The following is a 24,687-nucleotide window of genomic DNA, read 5'->3' on the forward strand; positions in this document are numbered from 1 at the left end:
AAACTCAAAAGGCAGAAAAATCAGTCTCCAAAGTAAAAAGGCTGGGTTATGACTGTGGATAGCTCAAACTTAATATGGAACAACATTTCTTTTGGCATTCTTATTGCAATTTTCCTCGAAGTGTCTTTCAGCAGATTAATTACCCTAAAATACTCTAGATCCTAATAGGCCAAAATTGATTTATAGAGAATATTTTTAAAAGCTTTTTGTAAAAGCAACTTTCCAATCCCCATCCCCAAAGTAGGCCTGTGGAAACCACATATTGTTGAGTATCCTGACAAACTAGTTAAGGCTTCTCTGTGGTCCTTACCCAGGGACCTACACTGTGCTCCAGGTGGTAAGGTACTTGGTTCCCCACCAGCTTTAGGAAGGTGGGATCAGTGGGCAGGAGAAACGAGCTCGAACTAACAATTCTGTTATTTTATCTACCATCAAGTAGCAAGTTCCTTGCTACTCTCATGCCCTTTCAGTTTAAACATCCCCATCATGTAACTTTCAAAATAACCTGCAAAATCAAACATTCATTTGAGGTTTAGGAAATCTGTTCTGTGCAAGTATCAGAAGCAGCACAGTTAACATAAAACTCAGACTGACTGCAGCAATTTGAGGGTACTACTAGGGCTATGCAAGCACAGACTGCTTGTGAAGCTATTATCATCATTCTCTTTAATATTACAGGGAGAGGCAACTCTGCAAGTGAGGGACAACTGACAATCACCAAATACAACTTGAACCAAAATTACAAGTAGTTTTAAATCATGGTGAGTGTAAATTCTACCTGCAATGGCAACACCAATAATTAGTCAAAGATCTTTGAGAAGCACATAGACAAGAAGGAGAGAAATTAGCAAGCACTATTTATTAATACACTCCTAAAGTTTCCAACAGCAAAGATTATTTTTAAAAATTGAATCCCCTCGGTATTTCAGGAATGTTTAGTGATGGATATGGAAATGGCTCAGTTAAATGGGCCCTTCTGTGGATGAGGAAATATAAACAAGGAGAGACCCCAGAGACCAATTTGATTTTACATTTTTATAAATAATGTGCACGAGAGAGAGCACAGAAATGCCTCCATTTGCAGGGTGACTGATTGCTAACCCAATGACAACTCTGGGAAGATTCCAAAATGCCACGTGACTGAGTAGAAAAGTAGCAGATGACTTTTCTGATAGGCAAATATATAATGGAAAAAATTAAATGGTTCTTTATAAAGTAATAGGTTCTAAGTTCTCAGTTCTAAGTGCCTGTAGAATTTTACTAAGGAAAAAGCCAGCACAACGATAAACATCATCAGGAAGGATACTATTAAACCATCAGGCACAAAACAAGTACCCCAAAGTCAGTTTCTTCCGCTTCTTCCCTTAAATCAATGATGAAAACAACGAACCCTACTCTGTCATCTTAACCTCTGCAAAACCACAAAGCATTTATTATCACTGGACTACTTAATTTGTTGCCATCTAATCTCAAGAAAGCTACAAGAACCCCTGAACTTAAAAGTTAAATTTTAAAAAAGAAAGCTACCAGAGACTTATATAAGCCCCAAAAGAGACAATTAAAATGAGTAAAGCAAGGGAATGGTTTGACAGCAAACTAACAAAAGGTCTTCTCAGGCTACGGAAAGATATGCCTGCAATCCATGAATAAGATAAAGTGACCTCAGACTCCACAGCAAATCCTGAAATGTAAGAAACTAAGAAACAACACTTAGAGGCTACAAGGGGTAAATTCAGCACAAGTCAAAGGTGTAACTTTGTGAAAAGGGTGTTAAACAACTTCTTATTCCAAGAGATGGTGCCAGAAGCATGATTAGGTGCAGGAAGAACTTAGATAAATCCACATATGGTGGCTTTGGGGAAATCAGGGCAGTTTTGTGGGACAGAACTGATTTTTTAAAGCTGACCCGGAAGACAAGCAACAACTGCTTCATGACATGATTGGGGCTGCTATCACAGAGAAGCCATTGAGAGCCCTTCCTGTGGGCTCCGAACAGCACCGGACTGAGCAAGGGTCACTGTGGGAACAGGCGGAGCCTCCTTCCTGGCTGTACTTGGCGACTCTTGGATTTTCCATTCCTGTGCCGTCCACAGAAAAAGCACAGACTTGCTCCCTCAACTCGCCCGTCCTCAAAACCTGGGTTCACACTTCATGTCTTTAGCTCAGGCAACTTCTAGAGCCTGGAGCATTCTTTTTTCCTCTCACATTCTCCCACCCAGAACACCTACCCGGCCAACCTCTATTCACCTTTCAAGCCTGTGCAGAAGCGTGGCTTCTCTAAGAAATGTTTCAAAAGCGACACAGCACTCCAAGAAGTGTAGGTGTGGATATCACAGGCTCTCTCAAGAGACTATCTGGGTCCTGACTGTGCCGCTGCCATTGCCTTGCTGTGTGACGCTGGGCAAGTTACCTAACCTTTCTGTGCTTCAGTATCCTCATCTGTAAACTGGAAATATTAATAATTACCTACCTCTAGGGGCATTAGGAGGCTGTAATGTTGTGATAGAACAAGAAATATATATCTGGTTTTTGTCTGACACAAAACTCCTAAAACCCTTGGAATTTCCTGAGTAGATGGGGTGGGAGGAACATCTTTTTTATTAATAATAAGCTCCTTTCAAGCACACCTGAATTTATGCTAATAAGGTGACTCTTGAATGGACACTGATTGCCAGAGAAACCAATCATGTAATTAGAGGATTGGAACTTTTAGCCCCATCCCAACCTCCGGGGAGGGGAGGACCGGGGATTGAGTTAATTACCAATGGCTACTAATTTAATCAACCATGCCTATGTAATGAAACCTCCATAAAACCCTAAATGACACAATTTGGAGGGCTTCCAAGTTGGCGCCACATACTCCCATCCCCATCCTTTGCCCTATGCATCTCTCCCATTAGGCTATTTCTGAGTTGTATCCTTTATAACAAACTGGTAATGGTAAAAGTTGTGTTCTGTGAGTCATCCTAGCAAATTATCGAACCTGAGGAGGGGTTGGGAACCCCCCCATAGCCAATCAGTCCGAAGTACAGGTCACGACCTGGGACTTGCAACTGGTGTCTGAAGTGAGGACAGTCTTGTGGGACTGAGTCCTTAACCTGTGGGATCTGACGCTAACTCCAGGTACGTAGTGAGTTAAACTGTAGGAGGTCCAATTGGTACTCACTGGGAATTGGAGAACTGGCTGGTATAGAAAAAGACCCTACATATTTGGCATTAAAAGTGTTGTGAACGTAGAGAAAAAAAGGTTTTTATTTTAGAACTGTAAAAGATTTTTTGTTTAAAGAACTTAGGATGGTGTCTGATACGTGGCAAGCACTCAACAAATACTGACTCATTATTGTTTGCCATGTGACTTTTTGTGCTGATTAAATATTTGTGAAATATTTAACCCAGAATCTGGCATGTAGTTAGAGCTCATATTACTAATTAAGTTCATTTCCAAAGACTGGATACATAATTTCAAGCACATATTTGTTTGGGGGAAACAAAACGCCTAGCCATTAACATCATTTGGCTATCTTGTGTGGCTTTTCACACAAGGAATTTTCATCTTTTTACTGCCATTATTAATAGAGAAGCCCCTTCAAGAAAACACCACCAACCCTGCTTATTACCATTTTTTGAGCATGTAACAATGAGTGTCTATTTCTTCTGCATTCATTAAGCACCTACTATGTGCCAGGCACCATGCTGGGTGCTGGAAACACAAAGAGGAACATAACTTAGCACCTGGCCCTCAAGGAGCACTCTTTCCAGAAGGTGAAGGTAGCGGGGTTTGGGGGGGTAGGGGGAGGGGAGACAGACAAATACATATTGACTGACAAATGTAATGAAGAAAAAGAAAGCTGATTAAAGAACTGGGGAATAGCAAACAGTCCTATTGTTGAAATAATTTTTCTAGAATGAATGCATAATGATATCTGTGTAGAGTTACATTTCATTCCACTAATAAGAACAGCTTACTTTTTTTTTTCAGGGATGGAGCATGTGGTAGGCAGAATAATGGCCACGCCACCAAAGCTTTCTACAGCCTAATCCCTGGAGCCTGTTACACTACCTGGCAAAAGGGGCTTTGTGGATGGACTTAAGGTTATCCAGGTAGGCCCAGTACAATCATGTGGGCCCTTAAAAGTGGACGAGGAGTGCCAGGCATGGTGGCTCACGCCTGTAATCCCAGAACTTTGGGAGGCCGAGGTGGGCAGATCACTTGAGGTCAGGAGTTTGAGACCAGCCTGGCCATCATGGCGAAACCTGTCTCTACTGAAAATACAAAAATTAGCTGGGTGTGGTGGCACGCACCTGTAATCCCAGCGACTCAGGAGACTGAGGCACAAGAATTGCTTGAACCTGGAAGGTGGAGGTTGCAGTGAGCTGAGATCACATCACTGCACTCCAGCCTGGGCAATAGAGCAAGATTGTGTCTCTCTCAAAAAAAAAAAAAAAAAAAAGGACAAGGAGGAGGGCAAAAGAGTCAGAGGAAGGAATGCAGAAGAATAAAGGGCGGGAGAGATTCAGAGCTTGACTCGCCCCACTGTTGCTGGCTTTGCAGCAAGAACACAGGAAAGGACCTCAGTCCTACAACCACAAGGAACTGAATTCTACCGACAACCTGAATGAGCCTGGAAGTGGCTTCTCCCCAGAGCTTAGTCTTGCCAACACCTTGAAAAACTTGAAGCAGAGAAACCAGCTGAGCCCACCAGGTATCTGATCTACTGAACTGTAAGGATGACAAAACTGTATTGTTTTGGCTGGGCATGGTGGCTCATGCCTATAATCCCAGCACTTTGGGAGGCCAAGACAGGCAGATCACTTGAGCCAAGGAGTTCAAGACCAGCCTGGCCAACATGGCGAAACCCTGTCCCTTAAAAAAAAACAAAAACAAAAACAAAACTGTATTGTTTTAAGCCACTAAATTTGTGGTAATTTGTTACAGCACTCACAGACAACTACTACGGAGCAGAAGAGTAAATAAATGATGTCACTTGATTTGGGCCTGATATGCTTTTTTTCTTTTTCAGACATGGAGTCTCGCTGTGTCACCCAGGCTATAGTGCAGTGGCGTGATCTCGGCTCACTGCAACCTCCACCTCCCGGGTTCAAGCGATTCTCCTGCCTCAGCCTCCCAAGTAGCTGGGATTACAGGTGCCTGCCACCATGCCCAGCTAATTTTTGTGTTTTTAGTAGAGATGGGGTTTCACCATGTTGGCCAGGCTGGTCTTGAACTCCTGACCTCAGGTGATCCACCTGCCTTGGCCTCCCGAAGTGCTGGGATTACAGGCATGAGCCACCACGCCCGGCCTGGGCCTGGTATGTTTGGGCTCTGTGTACCCCCACAAGTCTCATCTCAAATTGTGATCCTAAGTGTTGGAGGTGGGGCCTGGTAAGAGGTGGCTGGATCATGGGGGCAGACTGCCCCCTTGCTGTTCTTGTGATAGTGAGTGAGTTCTCACGAGATCTGGTTAAAAGTGTGTGGCACTTCCCTCTTGCTCTCTCTCTCTCCTGCTCCGCTATGGTAAGATGTGTTTGCTTCCCCTTTGCCTTCGCTATGATTGTACGTTTCCTGAGGCCTCCCAGCTATGCTTCCTGTACAGCTTGCAGAACTATGAGTCAATTAAACCTTTTCTTCATAAATTACCCAGCCTCAGGTAGTTCTTTATAGAAGTGTGGGAATGGACTAATACAGGGCCTTTGTCATATCATTGGGATAATGGATCCGAGATTTCTCAGCAGAGGGTAATAATAGGGTTTAGAAACAGGGAATCAGCCAGGCAGTAGGCTCATGCCTGTAATCCCTGCACTTTGGGAGGGTTAAGATCACTTGAGCCCAGGAGTTTGAGACCAGCCTGCGCAACAAAGCAAGACCCTGTCTCTAGAAAAATATTTTATAAATTAGCTTGGTGAAGTGGCACACGCCTGTGGTCCTAGCTACTCAGGAGGCTGAGGGAGGAGGATCCCTCGGGCCCAAGAGGTCAAGGCTGCAATGAGCTGTGATTGCACCACTGCACTCCAGCCTTGGCATCAGAGGGAAACCCTGCCTCAAAACAGAACAAATAAAACCGGAGTCAAGTCTCTGACCGTGATACACAGATAGTTTTCTTCCCTGCTTAAAACTCTCCAGAGCTATGCATTGCCTAGATCAGGGCTTTTCTAATGGTAAAATGTACACACATTCCCTGGAGACACTGTTAAAATGTAGATTCTGCTTCAGTGGGGCTGGTGAGGCCTGAGTGTCTCCACTCTCTTGCTTCTGCCACTCTCCACCCTCGCCCTTTATCACCTTGTCACCAAGCCCTTCAGGATGCAGATCCATCTACCTTGTTGCAGATATTTTCCCAGAACCTGAAAGAATGCCTGAAATAGAACAGGTGCTCAATAACTATTTGTCAAATAAATGAATAAATTGATCTTGACTCTGAGTTTTTAGAAAATAGAAAAGGAAGAGCAGAAAGGGAAATCAGGGGCCAAAGGAGGCATTTGGAAGCACAAAAAAATGGGCGGATGGGGGGTGGTCACAGAGTAGCAATTGGAGGAAAGGCACCTCTGCAACTGTTTGAAGTTAAAGATTTAGGTGACAGATTTACGGGTATCAGATTTCAGCCTGGAGAAACAAAAACAAAAACAAGGGGGACCCAGAAACAAATGATTCTAACTTGCTCAGAAAGTCATATGTGAACGCAACAATAAACTGCTGATTTCCTAGAGTTTTCACTACACACACACAGACAGACACGCACACACGTGTGCATATACACAGGCATTGGTGGTTTCCTTTCCTCCACACTCCATTAATATCCGGCTTGTGACCTTGTCCTGTTGATATGGTAAAACTGGGATAAATTCAGATTCACACTCTTAGCTGCTCCAAAGTGGCCTCATCAATGAGTGCTCTTCTGTAAACTCAGGGAAGGAAGTGAATGATGTGTCTGCATGTGCGGCCAACAGAAATCTCAGCTGTCTGGTCTGGCATGAAAAGTCCCCTGCTTTAATGGGGTGGGAGGCCACCCCCAGGGCTGGGCAGCTTGCCTCCAGCTAGGGTTGTTTTCGTTTTGGTTGCAAAGTCACCAAGACTTCCAGAGAAACAAAGCAACTGAGTTTTTTTGTGTGTGTGTGTGTGTCTTATTTTGTTCTAATGAGTCAAACTTGCCAGGGACACAAAGCTGAAGTCTGCCCACAATATTTTTATGCTTTCCCCACATGAAGCAAAGTTCTAGCCAACAGCTCCCTTCCTTTTCCCACATGAGCTAATATTCTGTAGCTCCCTAGCCATGACTCTGTTTATAGCCTTGGGCTTCAAGAGGAGAATTGTGCTTATTATAAGACATGCCTTCCTATCAAATGTCACTTTTTTGTTTGTTGTTTTTAGGAAGATTATTTAGAAAATGAGGTAAAGAGAACTGCCCTTTTTTTCTCTGGTGGAGAACAAACATCTGGACTTTCCCTACCTCTGATTTCAGTTTCATGACAACACTGAACATGTGACCTGGATCTATTTCAGGGGAAACTGCAAGAACCCAGGGTTTCACCCAAAAATGAGAAGCCCATTTATTTCTGTTTTCCTGTTTCTCATGGCCACAGAGTGCACCGAGCCCTGCTGTTAGTGGCTCACTAGAATGAGGAGGTCAGACCAGGAGGAACTGGAGAAATAAGGTCCTCTCTGCACAAGGGCGTGAGTCATTTCTAAAAGGGTGTCCTGGAGAACCATGCTTGAAGTTTGCGTGTTTTTCCCCATATGACAGCAATCTTGAAAACCTTTCAAAAGGTCAGTGGAACTGACTTTGAGGGGCCCTCTGCATGACTGTGTACGAGGTCTGGAAGGAAGGAGGTCAGGGGGAAGCTGTGACACAGCTTCTGGCTAGGGCTGTGGCAAACAGGGTGCCATTAGGAGTGCAGCGCAAGTGGCTGCCAGCCCGTTCACAACACATGTGCAGTGCTCTCAGCCCAAGGGGCCCTCTGGGAGCTGACAGGAACACTGAGTTCATCCATCCAGGCCCATCCAGGGAGGTTCCTGAGACTCACTCCACCTGGGGGTGGGGGCTATTTTAGCTATTACTGCATGGACTAAATACAAGAACCCTCAGCACTTTGGACCTGCTGCTTTCTCACCCAAACATTTCCACAGAAAAGTGACAGTAAGCTTGTTACTGAATCTAATTACAAGCCCACTGTTCCCAGTGTGCAGGGCTTATGTGATACATAGTAAGTTCTACTACATGACCAGCCAAATCCTTTCACTTCTTTCCTGTTACAGATGCTTGAATGCAGAGGTAGGAGCAATGGGAAACAGCAAAGGGGGTGGGGATGTTTTGAATGGTCCAGAGCAAGATGAAATCTCTCCAAATCTTACGATCCAGCTGCTACTGGCCTTTTTTTCTTACAAAGTTAATCTAGACTGGCCACAGTTCTGTGGAGGATGCTTTAGAATAGGGCAGCCACATCCTACCAGAGCCATTATCTCCCCTTTGGTGAAATAAGGACGTCCATCATGTTTTCCCCTGGGGTTTTCTCAGGATGAGTTTCAAGATCTCCCAAACTGTTATACTCTAAATTAGCTTCGAGGTGCTCAGTTCTTGAACTCCTATTTTCTGAAGTCCTTAATCAAAGCTAGAGTCAAATAGCAAATTTTCAAAGAGAACTGCTCATTGAGACCACGTGTTCCCAATTGACATAATGGCCAATTCTAAGATCATCTCAAAGGTCTTCTGGAGCTCATTAAAGTGGGCGCCAAATCTCCAATGAAGCTTATTGAAAACTCTTCCCAAAATGTCCAGAACTTTCCAGGTCATGGCTTTGTGTCCCTTGAGCAGGGACCTAGAATGGACATCAATGCTATAAATGCCTTATCAGGCTGTGGCCACCCTTAAAGAGAAAGAAACCACAAAAGGCTACAGTGGCACTCCATTGACCCCACACAGCACCACATTTTGCCAGCCTTATTCAATCTGATTTGGCAGATGGAATCATTTAGAAGATCCTACGGAATCTGAAGTCTGCTGCAGACTGCTGCAGGATTAAGTGCAATGATGAGTCAGATTCAAAGCTGACTAGAAAAAAGAGAATAGGGTTTCGTGGACAACATACACAGGTGGTCAGTAAAGCTGCCTGCTGCATGTTGCATCTCTCTCATTCCCTCATCCACCCAACAAACACCTATCAGGTTCCTGCATGTGCCAGCCACTGTGCTTAGCACTGGGCATTCAATGCTGAACGACATAGCTATTGACTCACAAGGTCAAATAATATATTGGTAACACATTTCTGCCCCTATCATAACTCTCCTTTCCCCACCTTGCTTGCCCAGGTCATGCTGACCTGGGTAAAGAGCCAGACCTAGAGACGAAATCATCCCGACAGCTGCACAACAGGGCTGATATGGCAACCTCAATTCTTGTCTGTAAATTTGTTGATACTCTTCCCATCCAGAGGTTATGGTCTCTATCCCCTCCCGTTGGATCTGGGCTGGTCTTAGGAATGCATTTCTAAGCAATAGAAAGCCACGGAAGTGATGCTGTAGAACTTGCAAGATTAGGTCAGAAAAGGTGATATAGCCTCTACCCTGCTTGCTGGGACACATGCTTTTGGAACCTTAAGCCATCATATAAGAAATCCAACTACCCAGCAGCCACCATGCTGGCAGGCAGCTCAAGCCACATGGAAAAGCCCTGCACAGACATTCCTGTCAGAGGTCCCTGTGATTGGGTCCTTCTAGCCCAGGTGCCAGACATATGAGTAAATGAACCTTTGCATAATTCCAGCCCCAGGCTCCTGGTTTTCCCACCTGAGGCCCTGGACTCCATGGAGCAAAGGCAAGCCGTCCCTACTATGCCCTTTCCAAATTCCTCACCTAGAGGATCCCAGGCCCTGGAGGAACAGGAATGCCTTCAGGCACCTGATGTCTCTCCTTTCTTCCTCAGATCCCTGGGCTGGAGAGTCAAATCGTATTGCTCTCTTTCTCCTGGGCACCACTGATAGACTCGGAACCAGTTGTAGAACCAATATCCACTATTGAAAAGTGGGGAGTCAGGGACTCTTTCTGGCGAGCCCACACTCTTCATAATGTTGATTAAGAACACATACCCTAGGCCGGGCGCGGGGGCTCACGCTTGTAATCCCAGCACTTTGGGAGGCCGAGGCGGGCGGATCACGAGGTCAGGAGATTGAGACCACGGTGAAACCCCGTCTCTACTAAAAATACAAAAAAATTAGCCGGGCATGGTGGCAGGCACCTGTAGTCCCAGCTACTCGGAGAGGCTGAGGCAGGAGAATGGCGTGAACCCGGGAGGCGGAGCTTGCAGTGAGCTGAGATCGCGCCACTGCACTCCAGCCTGGGTGACAGAGCGAGACTCCGTCTCAAAAAAAAAAAAAAAAAAAAAAAAAAAAGAACACATACCCTGGGGACAAATCCTGGCTCCATCACTTACTCTGAGATGACTCAAACTCCCAAACTTCAACTTTTAATCTGTAAAATGGGGAGAGCAGTACATGCTTCATAAGGCTGTTGTCAGGATCACAATGAGGGAATCTAGGTAAAGTGCCTGGCATGTGACGAATGCTCAAATGTCTTCCCCGGGAAGAAGCATCTCTTGTGACTTACCCCTTGTAAGACTTGAAAGCTGTCGTTGTTGGGTGGTGGGTCTTGATCGGGGTCAACACCAACTCTGAAAGTCACCAGGGAGAAAGACAAAGAGAAAAACAAAGAGTATTAGCTTGGTCCATGGTAGCCATGCAGGCTGCAAGTAGCCTGGAGGCTGATCATCTTCCCGAAGCATAAGGAGTGGTTAGCTAAAAGGTGAGGAAAGCTGTCATGCAGAAGTCATAAGAAAGAGGTCGCATATCACTTCAGATCCCAGAGGGTCGGAGGGGCAATGAATCCCATGTGTTTACACTCTAAGCAAGGACGCCGGAACACAACACATGCTGGCAACTGTCCACTTGCTTTTCTACACCAGGTGGTCCCAGTTATCAAAATGGGGGTCTCACTGCACTGGGCCCTTCCTTTGTACTGCTTCCTTACTTCTGCCCTGGCCTGCTTTAATTTCTCTAACATTTTGTTATAAACTTTTTCAAATATACAGGGAGATGTTGAAAGACTTTAGAGTGAATCCCTATATACCCACCATCACTAGATTCTACCATTAACATTTTACTGTATATTCCTTATTACCTATCTATCCATTTCTCCATCACCCATCTTACTTTTTCTTTGGATACATTCAGATAAAGTTGCAGACATCAGAATACTTCCCCTAAATACTTCACATGCATATTGACAGAGTCTCTCCTTGAACAAACTTTAGTCAGGCTCCTAGGAATTCACTTCCCAACTAGGCACTGACTTTTGGGCTTCCATGTCCATCTCAGCATAGCCCAATTTTAGCAAGAGGCTTGCTAAGTTGGTTTGGCCAGAACCCAACATCTGATTGGGTTCTTCATCCCCCCACAATCCCTCAGGTGATGTCTGATTGTCTAAGTTGGTTTGGCCAGAGCCCAACATCTGAATGGCCTATCCCCAACATCTGATTGGGTTCTTCATCCCCCCACAATCCCTCAGGTGATGTCTGATCCCCTTCGCCTGTCTTCAGCAAGAATCTTGTTGGGTCAGTTTAGCCAGAATTCCCCTTGCCCCTGATGTTTCCTCTCAGTACTTGTCCATCCACTGACCCCTGTTTCTCTCCCCTGCTGCAAAACCCCATCACAGTGGTCCCTATACCAATCGTGATGGTCCTGAACAACGTCTGCCTTACTGTTTAAATATACATCAGAATAATGTTTTCTTTAACAATATCATTAAGTAGAGTCCTGACCTGCTTTCAATCCTGGTGCCCCTATACCCTCTTGCATCAAGATAGCCTTGAGAACTCACACATTTGAGAGCAACAACTAAAGACAGAAAGAAAAAGCAAAATGGCAGGACTCATTTATAACAAATACTATAAAAGCACCAGAGCAGTTGTCTTGGCTTAGTAACATACTAACTGGCACTCTATGCATCTGGTAATTTTTTTGTTTTATCCTTGCACCTTCCTCATTCTGAGGCAGGAAACTGTGCCATGGATGACATGGATAACACTGGGCAATGGGGGAGAGAAAAAAGATGCCAGGAAAATCCTGTATCTGCCATGGAAGTTCCAACCTTCACGGCAGCCACTTGATATCAACCAAGTATGAAATGCAGCCCAAACTCCTGACAGCAGAGAGTCTAAAAGGACCTCCTGGGCCCTGCCACAGACAGAGGAGTGTGGGAAGGCCCTTGGGGTCTCTTGGAGGGCCTTGCTACTGATATAAGTGCAGAACAGGAGATTTCTAAGAAAGGAAACAAAGAACTGCTTCTCAGCTTGCTACTGCTAAAAAAACAAACAAACAAACAAACAAACAAAAACAAAACAGATTGGGGCCGTGAGACATAAATAATGTTCTGCACTTTTTTTCCCCTATTCAAGGCTGTTTACTTTAGGGCGATTTAGTAATTACTTTTCTGGCAGGGTTGAGGGCCTCTTGGACCAATCCCCAAGGATGACACGGGACCTTGTGGCTCCCTACAAAGAGCTCCACCCTTGGGGCAGAGCCCAGAACCAAACTGATCTCTGGGAAGAGGAAGTAAAGCAATGGGCCAGGGTGTTTTGGTGTGGAACTGGGCAGCAAGAAAGAACAGGCACAGGATTTTTTTTTTTTGTGTGTGTGTGTGTGTGTGTGTGTGTGTGTGTGTGTTATTTTTTTTTGAGACGGAGTCTCACTCTGTCACCCAGGCTGGAGTGCAGTGGTGCGATCTTAGCTCACTGCAACCTCCGTCTCCCAGGTTCAAGTGATTCTCCTGCCTCAGCCCCCCAAGCAGCTGGGACTACAGGCATGTGCCACCATGCGTGGCTAATTTTTGTATTTTTAGTAGAGATGGTGTTTTACCATGTTGGCCAGGCTGGTCTCGAACTCCTGACTTCAGGTGATCTGCCCACCTCGGCCTCCCAAAGTTCTGGGATTACAGGCGTGAGCCACCATGCCCGGCCCAGGCACAGGGTTTTAACTGCAGGTTTAAAGCCTCAGAAGACTTTAGGGTCCTCCAACTTTCTGAAATTCCTAGTCTCAGGTCACTGTCCACTTTATGTATCTCTCTCCTGACCTGGTATAATGCTTTTGATCCAGGACACTGGAACTTTTTTATGCCGTTTTATTATATCTTATTTTAGCATTCCCCTGATACATCAGGGCTAAGCTCATAAGAACACAAATGACAGCCTTTTCTTCCAGAATGGGCAGAATTATCTTTATTTTCATTAGGAATTAGATAAATGTGGACATCCCACACTAAATGAATAAATAAAGCAAGCAAACTGATGTGCTCATTCTGGAATGAATAAATACCAAATATTGATAATTTCTCTGCTGGTATAATTTGTCCATTCTGATTAACAGATAAAATGCCATAAAATCTTGGAAAGTTTAGAAGTATTCTACGTTAATTAATAATTTTTTCTAAAAAAAAAAACCCGAATGGTCAAGGTTTTGAATAATTTGAGGAATATGAGACACCTCTTCATATAATATCTTGAACACCATATCATAATCTGAATTTGCTCATGTCCCAAGTCTAATAACTTACACTTTGCCTGAAGGACTTTCCTTCTTGAAGGCATGCTTCAAAGGAAAGGGTTTCCTCTGCAATTTAGCTGGTATCAAAGTCAGTCTCCAAAAATGAATGTGTGTGTGTAGAAAAAAGTGTGATTTCAGTGAGCTTAAATACTTAATTTCATGTGAGTCATTACAGTACACATACGGGGCCTAGTGATATCCCAAGACCCATGTCCCACTGCTTTCACCACTGCCCTCAAGGAAGTGAAATATTCTCACAGTGCCAAGAACAGAGTTGAAGCCTATTTTGCATTTGATTTATCTATCAGCACCGAGAATCAGATCAGGAAGAAAACATGCCAATTAGAGAAACAGAAAGGAAAGAAGAAACATTAAAGTCTGTACTGTGCTTGCCCAGACATCACCACCCTTAAGCATAGTTATATCATAAACTTGGAAGGATACTAAGAAACAAACTGCATTAGAGGAATCTTTATCCTTTTGGTTAAACATTCTTCATATCTTCTGGTTCACCATGACAAGGCACAAGTACACAAATATGTATTTTGAAAAACTATAACAGCAGTAGTATTTAACTAAGATGGTGTAAGCCTTACCCCAGTCATGGTTGAAATATGAAAATTCTAGTTATTTTTATGAATTAAGAGCCTTATTTACTAGATCATAAGCAGGATTTTGTGGGAAAAGTGTGGCTCTGAAAATGAGCTGCTCTTAACACTAAGCTCAGTTGTACAAAAAGGAGACACTTGACAACTCAGGCTTTATGTTGGCAATATATTGCCTAAATGTGGGGAAAGCAGACAGAATCCCAAGAACACTGACACATCAATCAACCCAGAGGAGGGGTGGAAAAAATGATTAGAATTGACTCAACCTTTTGCACCTTTACTAAAAGGGGTGGGGGTTGGCACACGCAGGAAGGAAGAGAAAAACAGTGTAAAGAGAAATATCTGAGGTTAGAAAGAGGAGAAAAGCCAGGCCCAGTTAATTTTTTCTGAGGATGCCCTTGTGTCACCTGAAGTACTGCCAGTGGTGTTCGTTCTGGTCCTCTTCGGAGGGCTCCTCGACGCCAACTCTGGGCAGCAGAAGAAGGGAACGTGAGTGTGACAGGGACAACAGGAGAGCCAGGAGCTCTGGGCAAATGATCTGGACCATGTCCATGAGAGAATATTTCTCACTTTCAATATGAATCCATATCTTCTCTTAAACTGTCCCCATCCTCTAAAACCCAGAGAGGCTGAGAGGCCACTAAATTTAAATTTAAAGCAACAATGTCAGGAGCCAGGTCAAATGAGGATTGATCAGGAATGAGGACGAGCCTCTCAAAATATAATGTAATAAAATCAGAGGATGAAATACACCTCATAGAAAACAACTTTACATAATTTTTTCAGAAATTCATTTGTTTATAAAGCAAGATACCAAAAATAGAAAAAAGAAATTACTGCTTCAATGTTACACATATTTAAAGTGTTTACACATATTTTTACACATATTTGACAGAAAGAACAAAAAGCATGATATTATTGAAAAACAGTAACAATACTTAAGAAGACAAAGATGGCCTTTTTTTCCAGACAAGCACACCATGTTGTATATAGGATCAACCTGAAAGTCGGGAACCCAACTTCTGCTATTCTCTTTAGCTTGTAGCCTTTTGAATTGACATGGTCCACCTTCACCTTCCTTAATAATTTCTGGGTTACTTAGAGTGCATTTGAATCTTACCATCATGTTGGAGCAGGGTTTTGTAAACTCGGCAGCATTGACATTTTGGGTCAGATAACTCTCTGTTGTGGTGACCCGTATGGTGCACTCACTGTAAGATGTTTAACAGAGTCTCCAGCTTTCACCCACAAGATACTAGTAGCAACCCTACCCACCAAGAAGCTGAGGTTTTGACCCCTTCCTCTGGTTGTGGCCAACTAAAAACATCTCCAGAAACTGCCAAAGAAATGTCCCCTGGGGGGGCAAAATTGCCCTCAGTTGAGAATCACTGCACTGAACCATGTATTCTCAAAGGAGGCAGTATCACCCTCATGGGTATAAAAATTGGTTCTTATAGGTTAAAAAAAAAAAACTCAGATATTACGATGGTTTGTAGCCCTCCAAAGTGCCACAGCACAGACAGAGATGCATAGCAGATCTGTGATATTAAAATTTCACTGGGGGAGGTAATTGAGGAAAAAGTTTTTAAAGGCTCCTCAGCGGTGGCAATAATGAAAAAAAGATTGAGAACTATTTCACTAGACAATGCCCAAATTCTCACGTTATTAATATCCCCTGACATATGCAAGTGAGGACACGATGCTTCTTAAGGTGGTACTTTTAATTAGTTACATGTTCAGAATGTGACTTAAATCAGACTCTATTACTACAACATTGAAAAATTATAGCAAACACCAGAAAAACAAGCCAGATTCCTTAATGTAAGATTCATTGTCTCTTGAGAAACAGTATTAATAATAGTAGCAGCTGTAATGCTATGATTAATACTATTAATATAATAACAGCTAAAATATACTAAGTGCTTATGTGTCAGATGGTACATTGATGAGAGAATTCTTCACTGCATTATTTATTACCATATTTTATCCTCACACTATGACTGTCCCCATTTAATCAGTGAGGAAACTGAGGAATACAGGTGAAATAAGTTGCCCAAGGTCACAAAGGTAGAAATGGTAGAGCCAAGATTCCAACTCAGGCTGCTAGTCTCCAGAGCCTCAGCTCTTCCTCTTATAGGATACTGCCTTTGATTACAAGGAGGCATCTTTAAGGTCTTTTAAAATATCCAGTTGCAAATGCTATTACATAAAGAGCTCAGGGCTTCTCCCTGCCTTTATTCCTTATGTTATCTTGCAAAGAGCTTTATTATAAATTCTCAGTCTAACAGGATTATGCCAAGTAGAGCATTCTTACTTGTCCTTGAATAATTATATTACTACACTCTGGAATGTGAAGGTTACAGTTCATTTGGCCACCTGGGTGTACGTCGTTCCACCGCCACCCCCCAACCCACTATCTCCACCATTTCGTGTGTGTTACTTGAAGCTGACGGCTCCTAGAAGACGGCCACCATGCTGTCACAATGTGGTCAGGACACACACAAGGCTCATCAGGCAAAATAATCCCACCATCATTTTTTAAGTTGCCAAAATACGTCCTTTGTCAATAACAACTCTTATTCAAGAGACTAAGAAAAATATTATGTTTCAACAGAGACTAAGAAAAATATTATGTTTCAATTTGCACATTTTGCCATTATGTTTTAAAATATCAATCACAAAACACCAATGTAAAAAGATAAAATGGATTTATGGAAAGCAGTGACTTGGCTTTGGATTTATAGTTATATTCATTTTTATTTTATACACAGACTTGAAATTAGCCATAGTAAGAAACACAGCTAACTCCTATTTATGGTGAACTCCAAGAACCACCCTGGGCTTCTGACTTCTGAGCAGCTACTTAACAGCTCATCAGGGCCTCTATCAGTAGCCTGGAGAAGTAAGGAATGAGTAGGTGCTGATCATATCAAGGTCACAGGGGTCAAAATGCCAAACTGAATTTCAGGGGGTTTCTGAATCAATTTAGAATAAGAACCTGGGTTACAGAAATGATTCATGGCCATCACACCACAAGCCAGAAAAATTAATCTGTTTTATTACCTTATTTCAGAGGGAATTTCTTTTGATGTAATCTCTGTAAATGTCAGTTTCTACACTTATGTAATCTGGAAAAATGCGATGAGCTGACACAACATGTATTTTTCAGTAATGGCATTATGCTGTCTGGATAGAGTCAGACAGAAGGATGGAAATGATAAAGATAGAAATCAATTAAAATGAAATTAGAAAAACAATACAGAAAATCAATGAAATAAATAGCTGGTTCTTTAGAAAAGATCAATAAAATTGGCAAATGTCTAGCAAGACTGACCAAAAACAGAGAAGATATATCAAAAATGGAATATCACTGTAGACCCCACAGACATCAAAAGGATAACAAGGGAATGCTACAAACAACATAAACTTGACAACTTAAATGAAACTGACCAATTTCACAAATTACCACAACTTGCCCAATATGAAATAGGTCATCTGAAAAGCCCTATAACTAATAAAGAAATTGGCTTCATAATTGAAAAACTCCCAAAAAAGAAGTCTCCAGGCCCAGATGGTTTCACTGGAGAATTCTACCAAAAGTTTAAGGAAAATAATTAACACCAATTCCACACAATCTCTTCCAGAAAAAAAAGAGTAAGGAACATGTCCAACTCATTTTGTGAGGCCAGATTACTCTGATACCAAAAACAGACAAAAGCAGTACAAAAAAAAAAACCAAAAAAACTACTGACCAATATCCCTCGTGAATACAGACATAAAAATCCTTAACCAAATGTTTGCTCATATAATTCAGCAATATGTAAAAGAATAATATACCACATCAAGTGGGGTTTATTTCAGAGAAACAAGGCTAGTTCAATATTTGAAAAGTAATCGATGTAATTCACTATATTAATAGGCTAAACAAGAAAAATCATATGATCATATCAATTGATACAGAAAAAATATTTGATAAAATTCAATACCTGTTCATGGAAAAAAAACTCTCAGAAAACTAGCAATAGATAGGAACTTCCTCAACTTGAAGATGAACATCTACAAAAACCCTATAGCTAATATTATAGTTAATAAGACACGACCGAATGCTTTCCTCTTTTTTTTTTTTTTTGAGACGGAGTCTCGCTCTGTCGCCCAGGCTGGAGTGCAGTGGCGTGATCTCAGCTCACTGCAAGTTCTGCCTCCCGGGTTCACGCCATTCTCCCACCTCAGCCTCCCGAGTAGCTGAGACTACAGGCGCCTGCCACCACTCCAAGCTAATTTTTTGTATTTTTAGTAGAGATGGGGTTTCACCATGTTGGTCAGGCTGGTCTCAAACTCCTGACCTTGTGATCCGCCCGCCTCAGCCTCCCAAAGTGCTGGGATTACAGACGTGAGCCACCGTGCCTGGCAAATGCTTTCCTTTTAAGGTCAGAAACAAGATGAGGATGTCCATTTATACCACTCTTATTCTACATAGTAGTGAAAATCCTAACCAGAGCAATAAGGCAAGAAAAGGACACAAAAGGTACACTGGTTGAAAAGGAAGGAAAAAAAAAAAACTGTGGCTACTTACAAATACCATGATGGTCTATATGGTCTATGTAGAAAATTCCAAAGAATCTACCAAAAAAAAAAAAAAAAAAAAAGGACCAAAACACTTTCAGAACTAAAGAACTAGTAAGTGAGTTCAGCAGTAAGATGACAGGATACAAGTTCTAACAAAACATGTACAGGCCTTGGATGCTGAAAACTGCAAAAATCGAATGAAAGAAATCAAAGAAGGTCTAAATAAATGGAGAAATATATCATGTTCATGGATTGGAAGATTCAACATAATAAAGATGTCAATCTCCCCAAAAATTAATGTAAAGGTTTAACATAATTCCTATGAAAGACCCAGCAAGATTTTTTTTTTACATGTAGACAAATTTATTCCAAAATTTACATGGAAAGGAACTAGAATAGCCACAACAATAAAGTGGGAGGAATCACTCTGATGCTAAGGTTTACTGTGTAAGTATAGTCATCAAGACAGTATGGTCTTGGAAGGATAGACACATAAACCAATAGAGCAGTGCAGAAAGACACCCCCATGCATACAGACAACTGATTTTTGACAAAGGAGCAAAATTAATTCAATGGAGCAGGACAGTCTTTTTAACATATTATGCTAGAACAACTGGATAGCCATTGGCAAATAAAACCTCAACCTAAACCTCACATCTTATACAAAAATTAACTCAAAATGGATCACAGACTTAAATGTACAGTGTAAAACTAAAAAGCTTTTAGAAGATAACGCAGAAGAAATCTTCAGGCCTAAGGCTTGGTGGAGTCCTTAGACATGATACCAAATGCATGACCCATAAAAGAAAAAAAATGATAAATTATAAATTAAAACTTCTGCTCTATGAAAGACCCTATTAAAAGGATTAAAAGACAAGCTACACACTGGGAAAAAATATTTGCAAACCATGTATCTGACAAAAGACTACAGTCTAGAATAAAGAACTCTAAAAACTCAACAAAGAAACAATCCAATTTAAAAATGGACAAAAGACTTGAACAAATATTTCACCAAAGAAGACATATAAATGGTAAATAAACACATCAAGTCATGCTTAATATCATTATCTATGAGAGAAATGCAAATTAAGACCACAATGAGATATTCCCACATACCTATTGGAACAGCTGAAATGAAATACCCTGACAATACCAAATGCTGGGGGGGATGCTGAGAAACTGGATCCCTCATACACTGCTGGTGGGAATGTACAATGGTACAGCCACTCTGGAAAACAGTTGGCAGTTTCTTATAAAACTAAACACGTTTACTATCCAACCCAGAAGGCACACTCCTGGGCATCTATCTTGCAGAGGTGAAAATTTATGCCCATGCAAAAACCTATACAAGAATATTCACAGTGGCTTTATTTATAATAGCCTAAAACTTGAAACTATCCAAATGTCCTTCGAGGGGTAAATGGTTAAACAAACTCTGGTACATCCAGAGTTTGGCTGGAGCCACTAATTAGGCAGCAGGGACCAGAGGAGGAATGTGACAGGCCCACCTTGGAATGCTACTCTGCAATAAAACAGAACAAACTTGATACATGAACAAACTACATGGATCTCCAAGGCAGTTACAACAGCAAAATCTCAAAAGTCAACTCTCTACTCTCAATGGAAAATTATTTGGTCCCATATATGTTTGAGGGGAGGGAGAGAAAAGGATTTATAAAATAGCATGAAAAACAAACATGATTTAATGAGGCTGTGAGCATCCAGAGCATCTACTAGGTGACCAGACAAACAGGAGCAGGAAGTAATCTCAGAGGTCACCAAATGCAAGGATTCTCAACTGTGTGCAGGGTAAACCTTTTTTCTTGCCCTAATTCTGCTACATAGAACAAAGATGGTACCATCTTATGTCTTAAGTTTAAAAGTAAGAGACTGTAAATTTTCTTCAGGTTTATATTCTCAAAGATGGATTCTTTTCCTTAATCCAACCCTTGAGATTCATGCCAGGAAACTGAAATTCTAACCTTCCCAAATTTTATAACTCTTCTTACAGGCAGTATAGCACAGTGGTTAAGAGTGTGGATTCTGTGGTATGAGTGCCTAGGTTCAAATCCTAGCTTGTCCACTTAAAGCTCTGTGACCTTGGGCAAATTACTGCTTTGTGCCTCAGTTTCCCCAACTCTAAAATTGAGATAATAGTCCTATCTCCCTTATAAGAATGTTATGAGAATTATCTTAATATATGCATGGTATCTGGAACAATGCCTGCAACATAAGTGTTACTTATTATTATGACTAACACTGATAAACCCCATATTGGTTCTGCAGACCCACCTGGATCTCAGGCAGAGATACACTAGCCCAGAAATGGTGAAGCTGGCAGTGGAAGTGGCAGTGGCTGGCAGCAAAAATGGCAGCCCAGGAATCTCTGCCTAACATCTATACAAAAACCCCAGACATAGGAGATGATTCTCTCAAATTTTAGTTTCTTCCCCCCAACCCCAAGGATGACTGGGATATCTCTGTTCATTTTCTCTCCTCCAAGCTATGTACGCTCTGCAGCTGTCTCGGGCATTCTACAGTCTAGAGAACACAAACTAAAAAAGCCAGCAGAGAAAGAAAAATCATTGCCACCTTGTGGCTTTTCAGAGAATTTTTATTCACACCTTTGCACTACCCAAGTGTCTTCTTGTTCCAGAACACAGTCACCCTCTGCAGACCTGAAATTGTGGCAAGTGGCCAGAGCACATCTAGTGATGTGCAGCACAACACTTAGAGCTGAAGAGCCCTTGAGATCACCTGGCAGAGTGTCTTCACTTAACACTGAGGAAACCTGAGGCCCAAAGACATGAGGGGCTTGTCTTTAACCCAACCCAGAGTTGGGCTGTGGGTCTCTTGAACCTTATTTCCAATGACCTCTTTACCATAAGATGCTGGAGCTCACAAACACAATTTGGAATTCAAGCGCTCTTGAAAAAGTCAAACTCGTATCAGTGCTCCTTCTGTCCTGACACAGCTACAAAGCCACAGGCAGAGGACATCCATGAAACTGCAACAGGTGAGGGTTACCCAGGAAATGTCACCTCTTTTGTACACTCAAGCAAGAAGAGACAGCATACAGCTTCATGCTAAAATAAAACTCTAATTGCCTCTATTTCTGGCTGGTGAGCTTATTCTTCAGAATCTGGATTTCATTTCAAAGGAACATGAAATACTGGACTCTGCCAGGGGCTCTTGGTCTATTTTCTCTCCCACAGCTTTAAGACTTTTTAAATTTTCGCTCTAATGTCATTGTTCTAGCAAGATCCAGGCACTTCTCATTCTTTGTATGTTTGCACTGACAAAAGTTTTTAATGACTACATTTTTTCTCCTGGGAAACCCCATACTCCAAACTTTTACTTATTGTTTTAAAAAAAATTGTTAATCCCCCCTGACAAACAAAACCAAAGACTGTAAAAGGTTTCCATGAACTAAAGTAGCACATCCTGCACAGGGTGTTGAACATTCTCAGGAACAGTGACAACTGACATACTTAATTAGCCTTGGTTCCAAACCAACCTGATGTTAAGCCATGATAACATGGGTGTCGTGCCTCCTCCAATGATCCAGACAGTGAAGAACACAATGAGAAGGGTGGTCGTGAACATCATCTGGCGAGCATAGGATGCCGTGTCACGGATGGCCAACGCAAATGCCATTGCTCCCCTGAGGCCTGTGGGGACCAAAGAAGAAGATCTACTTATAAGGATTAAATGACAATGTTGTCTCAAAATCCACTGCTGCCATTTGGGGCTAATAAACTCTATTCATTCATACTTCGGGGCCAAGTTGTTTTACTCAGAAAGAAGAACCTTAAAGGCATGATTTTCTTTTATTTGATGCTGTCTTTTGCAAAACTCCCCAACACAATGAAAAAGCATTGTACTGCTTTGTACAGCACTTTTTCAGAATAATAACACTCCTATTACTTAAATGATTCTCCTGCTAGTAACATGAAGTAAAAATAAATATAAATAAGTAAAAAATAATATAAGCTAAAACTGTGATCCCAACACAACCCAAGCACTACACAGTCAATATAAACTTAAAAAACAGGCTAGGTATGAGTATGTCAAATTTGTGGAAAACAGTTCAGCATTTCCTTAGCAAAAGGGGAAACCACACAGAGAAGTGAAAATATAACCCAATCTACATCAGGGGTGGTCAACTCTTTCTGTAACCGGCCAGATATTAAAGATTTTAGGTTTTGTGGGCCAAGAGGCAAAATCAAGAATATTATGTGGGTACTTAGATCAAAGAAACGAACATTTCCACAAATGTTTATTATCAAAAATCAATAATAATAATTGAGGCCACTTTGTTGTAATACAGGTCTAATAATGAAAAGAGGGAAGTTCTTTCTGGAGGGGATATTTTGCTTAACTGTTGTTTCAAAGTCAGTGCTGTCTATCATCAAATAGAGTGCAAATATTCATCTGTATAAGACATTCTTAGCTCACGGGCTATGTGAAGACAGGCAGTGGCCAGATTTGGCCCAGGGGTTGCAGTTTGCTGGTACCTGATCTGCATTAATGGATTTTAAGATTAATACCATCAGTTTGATGTTTTGGAGTTCATCCTTCTAAGCTCTTTTGTTCCTTTCCCATATCATGCTCATAATTTATTTTATAGTAAAGACTGAATCTGGCCGGGTGCGGTGGCTCACACCTATAATCCCAGCATTTTGGGAGACCAAGGTGGGTGGATCACCTGAGATCAGGAGTTTGAGACCAGCCTGGCCAACATGGTGAAACACTATCTCTACCAAAAATACAAAAATTAGCCAGGCATGATGGCATGTGCCTGTAGTCCCCTGCTACTTGGGAGGCTGAGGTGGGAGAATCACTTGAATCCTGGAGGCGGAGGTTGCGGTGAGCTGAGATGGTGCCACTGCACTCCAGCCTGGAGGACAGAGCGAGGCTGTGTCTCAAAAAAAAAAAAAAAAAAAGACTGAATCTACAGTCTTTAGTACATATCTAGTATTAATTTTTCTTCACCATGGGCAAGATTGTGTGTATAACATGCGAGAGAATGAAAACTTAGACCTACTACATCTGTTTGTATATTTTTCTATTTTGCAATTTCATAATTATTAATATATGTAATCTGAGCACTTCACTACAATTCACTAAAGAAGAGTGACATCAATAAAAGTTACACTGAAAACAAAGTTGATGTTTTCTATTAATCTGTCCTAGATATTTATACACATCTAGGTCACCCTACAGCCAGCCAGCTATGTCACTGGTCAACATTTAAGCCTCTCAAGGGATGTTGACTCAAAGAATCTTGGGCATCAGAGAGAGACCACATATAATACATTTTTCTTTATTTCATTAGGTAAGCATGGTAAGCAATATGAAAGTGAAACCTCAGGTATTTCATAGCCTTGACAAATGAGTTCCTTTTGATAGGCAGATTTCTCCCAGCATAAAATATTTTTTATTGGAGATCTCATTAAACAGCACTGTGCACTTCTCAGCTTTTTAGTACAGAAGCCAATGAGCATATTTAAGTTGACCTAGATGACAGGGTTAGCTCCAACTAATCTTCCTCTTGTCCACTGGCATATTCCTAATATGTACATAGAAGCTTATCACCGTCCTCTTCACCAAGCTCTGAATGTCTCCCTGCTGCTCTTGAGTGAAGCTCAAACTCTTTGGCACAGCACTGGAGCTTCTCTGAGGTCTCCACTCTACAGTGGTGGTTCTCAAAGTGTGGTTTTCAAACCAGCAGCAGCGGCAGCTCAGAAATGTTAGAAGAGCCCACTCCATATCCCCAGAATCAGACAGTGAGGCCCAGCAATCTGTGCTTTAACAAGCCCAATGGGCAATTCTGATGTAACCTAAAGGGTGAAAATTATGAGTTTAGATACAATTCTCCTTTCCAACCTCACCTTCTTTCCCCACTCCTTTTTTTTTTTTTTTTTTT

General features: G+C 41.9%; 1 protein-coding gene across 4 annotated transcripts in view; it reads right to left on the reverse strand.

Moving 5' to 3' along the window:
• SLC9A7 (solute carrier family 9 member A7) overlaps window positions 1-24,687 on the reverse strand; it is a 160,782-nt gene that overhangs the window by 21,694 nt on the left and 114,401 nt on the right. For 3 of the 4 annotated variants that reach the window (XM_032756780.2, XM_058441289.1, XM_032756778.2), the window contains exons 12-14: window positions 22,276-22,429; window positions 14,600-14,659; window positions 10,595-10,658 (exon numbers count right to left, since the gene is read on the reverse strand). In XM_032756780.2, the coding sequence (XP_032612671.1) occupies window positions 10,595-10,658; window positions 14,600-14,659; window positions 22,276-22,429 (278 nt within the window). The remainder of the gene's footprint in view (window positions 1-10,594; window positions 10,659-14,599; window positions 14,660-22,275; window positions 22,430-24,687) is intronic. The other variant, XM_032756781.2, reaches the window with a different exon arrangement.

Source organism: Hylobates moloch, unplaced genomic scaffold (genome assembly GCF_009828535.3).
Source record: "Hylobates moloch isolate HMO894 unplaced genomic scaffold, HMol_V3 SCAFFOLD_7, whole genome shotgun sequence".
NCBI lineage: Eukaryota > Metazoa > Chordata > Mammalia > Primates > Hylobatidae > Hylobates > Hylobates moloch.